General features: G+C 45.1%; 1 protein-coding gene across 1 annotated transcript; it reads right to left on the reverse strand.

Annotated features, from left to right (window-relative positions):
• Nucleotides 1-7,213: 7,213 nt before the first annotated feature.
• Nucleotides 7,214-8,569, reverse strand: LOC148220274 (endogenous retrovirus group K member 8 Gag polyprotein-like). The gene is made up of 3 exons (XM_088155805.1): nt 8,480-8,569; nt 7,487-8,437; nt 7,214-7,372 (listed from the first exon to the last, which is right to left on the reverse strand). The coding sequence occupies exons 1-3, from the start codon at nt 8,567-8,569 to the stop codon at nt 7,214-7,216; spliced, it is 1,200 nt and encodes a 399-aa protein (XP_088011931.1).
• Between the last annotated feature and the right edge of the window lie 2,640 nt (nt 8,570-11,209).

Consider the following 11,209-nt stretch of genomic DNA (forward strand, 5'->3'; position numbering starts at 1 on the left):
TAATGCTATTTACAAGCAGTTAAATTGTGATATGTGAAACCAGAAGGTAGTAAATTTACCCAACCGCTCCTGAACATAAGCACTGCAGGTTCAGATATATGGAACTCATCATCATCTAAGAAAGCCAAATTTATTAAGCTAGGTAAAAGCCTCATTCAAATTGACCTTAAGATGGGTATTTAAGGTGAAGTTGAGAACAATAAAGTGCTTTTTGTCACATGAATCATAGAGTGTCGTGTCTCTGTCTCAGACTCGGCACCAGTCGACATTAAAGGGGTCAAGCCAGGGGGCTGATACTTCATAGCCTGGGGCTGTGGTTGGATAATTGACCCCAATATGTAGATGAACCAAAACTTATAAAAGTGTAAAAACTTGGGACCTGGATCCATCTTGGATTTGATTTGGGTGTAGCCCCAGCCAGGCTCTTGCACTGCCCAAAGTGTATCCTTTCAATAAATATCTATTTTATTCCTTTTGCTTTGTCTAGTCTCTGTTCCAGGTCAGCCTTTCCAGGCAGCAATCAACCTTAGAACCTTTGGGGTGGAGACCACAGCCCCGGGGCTATCAACTGCCAGGCTTGCAAAGACCCTCACACCAAAGGGTGGGAGGAAAGGAGAGGTTTTGGGTGTGTTATATATGAGTAATGAAATGGTTGGCTCTCACAATTAAGGGATAAATATTATGTGTATGTTAAGAGAAGTTTTGTAGATGTATAGTTATGTTACTATAATATGTCCTCCTATAGTCCCTTTCCCCCTCCCTCTTGTGTTGTTGTCAGGGGATGACCTTGGTAGTCAGGACATTGGAAGAGGGTTGGCTTGTTACTATGGCAACACCTGACTTCCCATCAAGATGTAAGAAGATAATTTCCACTAATGGACGGCAAAGGAGGAGTTGACTAACAAGTCTTTAGGAGGGGCTAGAGGTATAAAAGGCGGAGCATCCATTTTGTAAATGAGCACATGGCAGCTGAGTCCTTTACTCCCAGCACTGCTCTTTCTCCTTATTCAGTCTTTTGTTTTATTTTTGTTAAGGTTTAATAAACCTTTAAAATTTTAAAAGTGAGCCTTGTTTCTCACAAATGGGGGCTTGTTCCAGGAGATACACCTCTTCTCCGTGGCCCTAGGAGTTTTTGAAAGTGAAGCACTCTCTACCACAAGTTCGATGGCTCAGTCGATTCCTCCTGGGACTATCAGTGATTGCAGGTCTAAACCCCAGGGACAGTGGAAGATTGAAAAACAAGAAAGAAGAGGGTGAAGGTGAGTGCCATCCTCATAATTGTTTTGGCCAGATTGTTATTCCGTAATCCTGGTGTACAAATGTCAGCTCCAGACTAGTAGTACACAGGACCCGTTCCTGGTCTGTTGGAGCTTCAGGATACTGGACGGTCAGACATATAAGGCATAGTAGAGGAAAGCAGGGACCCATGGCAAGTGAGATGCGTGTGATAGAGGAATAGGAAAAGCTGGGGCACGGGTCGTCAGCAGAGGGAACTGTAAGCAGAGACTGCGCACAAAGAGTTATACACCGTTTCCCAAGTGGGAACTGCGGACCGGGATTTCCCAAGCGGAGAAACACAAGCGGGAGCTGGTCCGTGTAAGTGGAGGCCAGCAGGGACCCGGCACAGTAAATTCCAGTTTTTGCCGACCCAGTAGAGGGTCAAGAACTCCTGGTTGTGCAGGGACTTCTCCGCAACCCACCGGCATAAAGCCATGGGACCGGGGCGCCACATGGCTGGCTTTTCAGCAGTTACCCCGCCCCACCAAGCTGAAAGGCACTAGGAGGGGTGGAGCACAGAAATGCGGCAGCTTCTCTGAACAACCCACCGGCATAAAACCATGGGACGGGGCGGCTGAGCTGAAGGGGGAGAAGAACGGCAGAGCTGAGCCAATGGTACGAGGGTCCCTGGATCATAGGCAAGTTGTTTTTGCTTTCCGAGAGGAAGGTAAGGCTTTTTTTCTCCTTTCCTTTCTTTCTTTTTTCCCCTTCCTTTCTTTTCACTTCTTTTTTCTTCTAGTTGATTGGGATGTAGTTAGTTGATTAAGAAAGCAGACCTTGTTGGGAGGACCTGTAGTTGGTTGTCGAGATGAGATTAAGAACCAGTAGAGAATCCCCCAGGGAAAAAGGAGGAAGTGAAGAGGTACCAAGAGGTATACCCTCAGATAGCCCACTAAGAAGGAAACTAGCCTGGTGGAAATATGACCCCAACACCAAAGATAAAGATGAGCTCAAAATGATACAGTACTGTATGACAGAGTAGACTAAAAGAGAAATTAAAACCAATCATATACACTGGCCGAGGTATGGGTCAGACGAAGGATGGATATGTTGGGCTTTAAGCATCTATGTAAGAGCTAAGAAATCATTTAATCAAGAAGAAAGTAACTATGCTGCCTGCTGAGAAAGAGAAACTTCACCCTCGAGGCTGAGCATATTTAAAGTATCAGAAAGTAAAGAATGAGGCCCATTAGACTATTTGTCTCTTCCACCTCTGTGGACACACACATTTAGAGAGCTAGGAAATTACAGCTTGGAAATTATTTTCAGGCCTGGATTTCTCCTGACTCTCAGGTCCATTCTCAGGCTGACAAGCTGACTACAGCTTCAGTTAGGAAGGAAGTCTCCCAGGGTGATAACATGGTGAAAAACAGAGTGGAATTCATAATAAAGATGAACACCTGGTGTCTTTCCCGTGGGATACATCCTAAGGTACCGTCCCAAGGATGTTTTTCCCAATTGTCCAATGAACTACTGTCCTGTCCTAGCTGCACGTAAAACACTTTAAATACGGGCTGTCTGTACAATAAAGTTTGCCCTTTTTCCCCAAAGAGGTCCGTGTGTGTTGCTGTCTTTTCTCTCTCTTTTCAGTGCAGTAACCACACACCTCCGCTAGCACTGACCGCACCTCCCTTACCCTTTGATATACCTAGGCAAAAGACTATAAACCAAGCAGTGAAATTGTATCATCTGAGGGAAGTACCACTAGGTGAAGCACAGGGAGGAATTGGATTTGTAACTATACCACTCAATTCCTCTGAGGTGAGAATGTTCAAGGAGAAATTAAAAAGATTACTAGAAGACCCCATTAAATTAGCAAAACAGTTAAACCAGTTTCTGGGGCCCAATATTTATACATGGGGAAAAATGCAATCTCTAATGACCATGTTATTTACACCAAAAGAAAGACAGATGATTCAGACAGCTAAAATATGAATATGGGAAAAAGAGCATATGCAAGGACCTCCTGGGGATCTGAAAATGCCCACAGTGCACCCTAATTGGGACCACAGCAGCCCCGAGAGAAGGCAGAACATAAACGAGTATAGAACATTAATTGTAAAGGGTATTAAAGAAGCTGCTCTGCAAAGTCAGAATGCTCATAAGGCATTTAATGAGCAGCAAAAAAAAAAAAAAAAAAAAAAAAAAAAGTAACCCAGACGACTGGCTAGAAAGATTTAAGAAAAATATGAGGCAATATTGAGGGGTTGACCCTGACAGTGGCTGGACAGATTTTGCTAAAGATAAATCTCATCACCCATGCTTGGCCAGATATATGGAGAAAATTAGAAAAGTTAGATAGTTCACAAGAAAGAGGATTAGAAGATCTCTTAAAAGAGGCACAGAAGGTGTATGTCAAAAGAGATGAAGAGAAGGCCAAGGCAAAGGTCAGGGTAATGGTGACTGCCATTAGCAGAAGAAACCAGCACGTAAAGAACTATACATGTAAAAAGAGGGACTCCAAGTATGAGAGGATAGGGGGAGGTGGGATACAGTTCCTTGGGACCAGACTCCAAAAAGAGAAATTGAGAAACTGAAGAATCTAAGACCAGATTCCTTCTATTGTAAGGAAAAGGGGAATATCAAGAGAAATTGCCCCCAAAAAGAAAAGGACTTCAGGGTCTATAAAAACGAGCAAAGAGGAGGGGTAGAAGACTAGGGGTGTCAGGGGCTCTACTTCCTAGGGACAGAATACCATCAAGAGCCCTTGATAACCTTAAAAATAGGTCCCCAGGAGGAAGAATTTAAATTTCTAGTAAACACAAGGGCTAAAAGAACTTGTGTTTATAAAATTCCAAAGGAGCGTGAAAGGAATCAAGATACCATGCAAGTAATAGGCACAAAAGGGGAAGAGTTTAAAGCATTAGTTATAAAGCAAGTAAAGTTTAAAAGGACAAATAAAACAAGAATTAGAGATGTTCTATTAGCTCCAGAAGCAAGATGCAATTTATTAAGACAGGATCTACAAGAACAGTTAGACATCAGAGTACTCCCAGAGGAAGGGAAAATGATAGTTAAGCTTCTCTGATTAAAAGAAAACAGATGAAGAGAAGATTCATAAAATAGTGTGGGCAAAACTGAAAAACCTAGGTAAATTAAACATGAATCCTATAGTAATAAAATTAGTTGGTAAAAACTGTCCAATACTGTCGGAGAAGGGAGACGCGGACACCAGGTGGTCATCAGCAAAGTCTCGTTTATTGATACGCAGAGTGGCGATTAAATACAATGCTTAATTAGCTCATGCATAGTGCAAAATCTTAGCTCCTCATTGGTCTAGATGTGCTGCTTAGCTAAGCACTTCGGCATTCATGTCTTTCTCAATTCTACGTGCCTTCCTTATCTCAAGGACACTGTATCCTTGAGACTGAGGCCTACTTTGCTAGCCTCACCAAGTTGATCTGACTATGGCCTTTTTCTTCCAGCCATTCCTGTACCAGGCTCTCTACACTTCCCCCGTTTTCTTTTTGAGCTAGAAGAGTGGCCTGCCAAGCTTTGCTAACAGTCTTTTGAATAAAATTTTGTAAGCAAGTTATCAAGCAAGGCAGCAATAAAGCTAAGCACAAGAATATACCCAAAACCATAATAGCATACTTAGTGACGGTTCGAATCCATCCCCCAAGGCCTAGGCTCTTTAACCACTCGTCGATGCCCCAACCATCTTCTTCTTTTAGGTTGTGTAATTTCTGCTGCATGTCTCGTATCTTTTTGTGGATGGACTCAGAGTGGTCAGATAAATTCATGCAGCACATTCCCTCGAACTCTTCGTAACCATGCCCCTAAGCTAGGAGTAGGAAGTCAATGGCTGCTCTGTTTTGCAATACTGCGTGGTTCACGCTTGAGACATCCTTGGCCATCATGTCTAACACCTGAGAGGTGGTATTGAGTTCATCTTTTGCCCAGCACCCTAATTTCTTGGCCAGGGTCATAGCTTTGAGGGCTGCTGCCCCGGGGAGGAGTGTGGCAACCGCTACCTGTGTGAAATCATTCCAAAAGTTTGGTTGCCCTATGTCGGCGCAGTCAAGATCGTGTAAGCTGCGTTTCTGTCTCCCTGCACTTTCGTTCCTTGCGAGTTGCATGAGGGTAGTTACATTGGGGTGAAACATGTTTAGTTTTCCTAGATAGCAAGGCCCCCCTTGAGGCCTCGCGGGGATGCCATTCCAAGCACGGTCCCCACAAATTAAAAATATACCTGGGGGCAATGCCTTGGCCTTGGTGATGTTACTACCGTTGCAATTGGAGTAAAGCTGGAGAGAGATGGTGTCTGACTGAAGGTTAGAGTCAAGGGTTGCCCAATACTTACGGTTCCGGTTCCAGTCCCCCGGATTCTGTGGCACAAAACTAAACCACCCTCCTGTTTTGCTCCCTATAGTGGTACTAGTGCTCCCAAAGAGGTCAAGCTCTTCCGGAGGAGAGGCTAGAGTCTGGTTTAGGGCCAAGACAATTTTGCATTGCCAACACCCATCGTGCTGTGCTGGGTCGCTGTGCCTCATTTAGAGTGGTGATCTTTGTTGCAAGCTGGAGCTTCTGCGGCCGTACGATCTGGCCTGTGATAGACCACCCCAAGTACCTCCATGGTGTGGATCGCTGTATTTTTTCTTGAGCTATTATGAGGGATGCCTTTGCTAGGGCGCTTTGAATCTCCTGCATCTGAGTGTCTGTAAATGCTGATTCTTGAGCAAAGAGGATATCATCCATATAATGATAAATAATTGTGTTGGGCCACTGTATCCTCAATGGTTGTAATGCGGCATCAACATACAGTTGGCACAGGGTAGGCGAGTTCTTCATTCCTTGTGGAAGAACAGTCCATTCATACCGTTTATCAGGTTCTCCTCTGTTTATTGCTGGTAGGGTGAACGCAAATCTTTTAGTATCTTGAGGGTGTAAGGCTATAGTGAAGAAGCAGTCCTTTAGATCAATGATCAGAAGAGGCCAATGCTGTGGGAGCATTGCTGGGTTGGGAAGGCCTGGCTGTAATGCCCCCATCGCCTCCATCTGATCATTTACTGCTCTTAAATCGTGCAGAAGACGATATTTTCCTGACTTCTTTTTGATCACAAAAATTGGCGTGTTCCATGGGCTTGTCGAGAGTTTCAAATGTTCTTGTTGGAATTGTTCCTTTACGAGTTGATGTGCTTGTATTAGACTTTCCCTTTTTAGAGGCCATTGCTTAACCATTACCGGTTCATTGGTAGTCCAGGTGATTGGGATCGGGAAAGTCCAAGCAATGGCAATTACCCCAAAGGGTGCTCGTTGGATAGCACAACCCCAAGCTGGGCTAGAACGTCTCTTCCGATTAAACAGTGTACCGATGGTGGTAACGCAACTACCGACAGCACAGTCACTAAATCTTGCCCATCTATAGTGACCCTTACTGGAGGTGTTTTTCTAGCGAGGGTGAATCCCCCGACGCCCGTGACGGTATCCGTAGTTTGCACCGATGGCCAGTCCTGGGGCCATTTTTCTGGAGAGACAATGCTGGTATCTGCCCCAGTGTCTAGGAGTCCCATCATTTCTATTGTCTGTCCTGCATAGGTTAGTTTCACCTTCTTTTTGGGTCTGGTATGGAGATCCATTGTGAGCATAGCAATACCTGATGATCCGAATCCTTGGTCTCCACGTGGGGTTTGTCTTTGTGGTTGAACACCCCGGCTCAACTGTGGAAGTGGAATAAATTGAGCAACACGCTGGCCCTTTTCAATCGTAATGGGAGGGAAAGGAGTATATACCATTATTTGTATTTCCCCGGTGTAGTCTGCATCAATGACGCCTGGAAGCACAAACAGCCCTACAATGGAGCTCGACGAGCGTCCCACTATTAGTCCTCCATGAGCTTGTCCTTTGATATTTATCGGGTCATAAACTCCAGTTGGAACTTTGGTAGGGCGTATTGTTAGCAAAGATGTTCTTACTGCGGCTGCCAAGTCGAGTCCTAGGCTCCCTGTTGTGGCTGGTTGTAGACAGGAGATGGCGCTGATGTTACGGCGGCTACTTGTGTCCGGGCGCGGCTGCCGGGCGCGCTCCGCCGGGAGTTTCCCGACTTGTGGCGACAAGCTGACGTGTTGTGCGTGTTGCTCTGGCAGTTTTGGCACCACACTCCTGAGGCACGGCACTCACGTCGGAAGTGGTCTCCTCCTCTGCATCTGTAGCAGCGCGCCGAGGGAGGTCGGTGATCACCCGACGTGGCTGGGGCCGCTGTAGAAGCACGGAGCGGAGCAAGAGCGGCTAGCACCTGCGACTGTGTGGACTCGGCTTGCTTTTGTAGCCCCAAGCCTATTTCTTTTAGTGCACTAACTAGGAAGGCCTGCGCCCCTGACGGCTGCAGTGCCATCCTTTCCAACGCCTCCTCTATTGTCCAATTGGCCCCCAAAGTTGATAATACCCTTTTTGTTGCCTCATTGCTATTCTGCAACGCACATTGCTTTAGCAGCGCCCCTCTCATATACTCTGGGACTCCTGCCTTTTCAATAGCAGCAGCAGCCTTATCTACAAAGTCCCCAAAGGATTCATCTCTTCCCTGTTTTATCCCCATATACATGGGTATGCCTGAGCTATCCTTGACCTGATCGATGGCATTCCTTACCAGACGCATGGCTTCCCTGACCTTATCAGGTCCCGAAATCATTTGAGCCTCTGTCCTACGGTATTGTCCTAGTCCCATTAACTCATCTATTGTAATTCCAGCTAGTGGATCTCCAGTACCTCTCTGTACTGCAACTGACTCCTGAACAAGAGCCTGCCAATGCGCGTTAAATAGCAACTGCTGATGTTGCGTGAAAATCAGCTTCACTATACTTCTCATATCATTTGGCAACAGCAGGTATGTATCAAACAAGAAATCTAGCATCTGCTTAGCTGGCTCACTCCGGAAACCAAACTGACTCACTGTCTGTCTCAGCTGGGCTAGCAGCTTCCAGTCGGGAGGCGAATACGCTCCCACTTGGACGGCTTGTCCCTGTTGATTTACTCCCTGGGTGTACGTCACAGGAAAGGCCCAGGCTCGTGCTGCACCGACAGCGGCTTCATCCCCGGTGTCCAAGCCGTGTCTAGCCAGCATATTCCACGCCTCCCTCCGCTGTTTAGCCATCTCCTCCCACAGGTCGCTTTCCGCCCCAGGGACAGGGTCTGGCTCAGCCGTAGGCTCGGGGGCGCTAAACTACAGCCGGCCAGGGGATTTATCACCGTAGGGGTGGGGTACCCCGCCCTCTGCAATTTCCTCCGCTGACGCAGCGGCGTCATCCTCCCGTTCTTCTAAGGGAGGTGCAGAGGGCCAGGCGCAGCTGGCCATGTCTGCCATTCCTGCCGCCCCCCCAGCGACAGGTATTTCTACTTTGGTCGTGCTGGGTGCTCGGGGCTCATTATCGCCATACTGAGCATTTCTTTTATATGCCTCTACCGCCTCCTTTGCCGCCCTTCTCTCAGCTTGCTGCTTTAGTAGTGCGTTATGAACTACTCGCCAGATTTTCCCCAGCTTTTTTGCTGTTTTATCATCCTCTAATACCGCCTCCCACAGTGCATCCCCTAACTTACGCCACTCATTCAAATCATGCACGGTGTGAGGGTTAGAGAATAAACCTTTAGCATAACCCCAGGCTAACAACCCTGGTATGTCCTTCCTGGGATTAATTTCTTTCAGCCCTAACTTATCTATATGTACTATAAATAAATCATATGCTGCTTGCCTGTCCATTTTTCGTCGTCAGCGCTGTTGCAACTCTCCGGCTTCGGCAGCACGTATGGCCCAAGACCACCTATGTAGCTCCTGGGGGTGTCTTCCCTACGTCGTTTGACACCGACCCGGTTGCGGCAGGCCCCAACTCTACTTCACCGACCGTGGCGCGTTCTCCCCCGTTTTCTTTAGCGACGGAGGGACGTCGAGGTCACCATTTGTCGGAGAAGGGAGACGCAGACACCAGGTGGTCATCAGCAAAGTCTCGTTTATTGATACGCAGAGTGGCGATTAAATACAATGCTTAATTAGCTCATGCATAGTGCAAAATCTTAGCTCCTCATTGGTCTAGATGTGCTGCTTAGCTAAGCACTTCGGCATTCATGTCTTTCTCAATTCTACGTGCCTTCCTTATCTCAAGGACACTGTATCCTTGAGACTGAGGCCTACTTTGCTAGCCTCACCAAGTTGATCTGACTATGGCCTTTTTCTTCCAGCCATTCCTGTACCAGGCTCTCTACACAATACCCCCTCTCCTTAGAAGGGAGACGAAGGTTACAGCCAGTGATCCAAGATTTGCTTGAAGAAAGGACCTTAGAACCATATATGTTCCCCCATAATACACCCATATTACTGGTAAAAAAATCAGACAGAACTTACAGGCTTGTCCAAGACTTAAGAGAAGCGAATAAAAGAATAGTGAATCGATACCCAGTAGTGCCCAACCCCTACACATTATTAATATTCCCCCATCACACCAGTAGTTCAGTGTGATAGACCTAAAAGATGCTTTTTGAGCTTGCCCATTCACAGAGGAAAGTAGGGATTTATTTGCTTTTGAATAGGAGGACCCCAATTCAAGAAGAAAGCAACAGCTTCAGTAGACAAGGTTACTCCAAGGTTTTTCTAAATCCCCCAACCTATTCAGTCAAGTACTAAGAGAAGTATTACAACTTTTCTTCATCACACCTGAAATAAAAATTTTCCAATATGTAAATGATTTGCTTCTCTCAAGAGAGGAAGAAAAAGAAGTAAAAAAATCCACCATAGCGTTATTGAATTTTCTAAGAAACCAAAGACTTCAGGTATCAAAAAGGAAACTCCAATTTGTAGAACATAAGGTAAAATACCTAAGACATAATTTGTCAAAAGAGCTGGCTACTGAACCCTAGAAGAATTACAGATAGTCTCACTTCCATGGCCAAAAACTAAGAGGGAAGTTAGAAGGTTTTTAAGCTTATTGGGATATTGTAATCTATAGATTGAGAGATACACTCAAGCCATCGATTTCTTATATGAAAAGTTAGTAGAAGAGATTAAGCAAGAAAAAGAAGATGAACAAAAGTTTGAAGATTTAAAACAGAAATTAGTTCACCGGCATTGAGTCTTCCTGCCTTAGACAAACCTTTCTATCTGTTTGTAAATATTAAAAAAAGCAGCACATGGAGTACTAGCCTGAGACTAGACAAAGTCCAAAAAAACAGGAGCCTATTTATCAAAATTGCTAGACTCTGTCAGCCGAAAGTAGCCAACCTTCATTCAGGCAGTAGCAACAACCGCCCTACTAGTAGAGGAAAGCAAGAAATTAACCTGTAAGAGAAAATTAAAAGTACATACCCCACACTCAGAAGTATCCTAAGCCAAAAGGCTAAGAAATAGCTTACCGATTCTTGAGTGTTAAAGTATGAAGCCATTCTAATAAATAATGATTTAAAACTAATCATAAATTGTGGAAGGGGCTGACAGCTGGTCTGTGAGCCAGAGGAGTGAGCTGACAGAAGTTGATAAGATTCGTGTTTACCCGTGAAGGGAAAAAGACAAGGTCATTCACATGGGAACCGAGAGAACAGAGAGAAACAACGGACATCAGCAATTGGAAAAACAGGACTATTATCTGTTTGTAAAATTCTTGTAAAAAGCCTGTCCAAAAACAGTGACGCTGACTGCTTTGTACCAATGAACACAATGAGCTGTGTTATTGTAATCAATGAATGAAATATGCACTGTTTTAAAGAATGTGTAAAAGGGAACGCGTGGCAATAATAAAGGAGCCATTTTACCTGTTGCTATGTGTCGCTATGTGTTGTGTCCATCCCAACAGTGACAATAAATAACCATCTCAATCCTACCCAGTTTTTATATAGAGAACCAAGAAGACTAGTGAATGATTGCCTAGAAGTCATTAATTATCAAACTAAGGTAAGAGAAAACTTAACAGATCAACTGCTCCAAAGAGGAAAACAATTGTACATCAATAAA

Source organism: Sturnus vulgaris, chromosome W, assembly GCF_052056855.1.
Source record: "Sturnus vulgaris isolate bStuVul1 chromosome W, bStuVul1.hap1, whole genome shotgun sequence".
NCBI classification, from domain to species: Eukaryota; Metazoa; Chordata; class Aves; order Passeriformes; family Sturnidae; genus Sturnus; species Sturnus vulgaris.

Coding starts and splice junctions, on each gene's coding strand:
- LOC148220274 (XM_088155805.1), bottom strand. CDS start 8,569: ATGGCCAGCTGCGCCTGGCCCTCTGCACCTCCCTTAGAAGAACGGGAG. Junction 8,438..8,479: donor AGGAAATTGCAGAGGGCGGG/GTACCCCACCCC, acceptor GGCCGGCTGTAG/TTTAGCGCCCCCGAGCCTAC. Junction 7,373..7,486: donor CCGCTCTTGCTCCGCTCCGT/GCTTCTACAGCG, acceptor TCAGGAGTGTGG/TGCCAAAACTGCCAGAGCAA.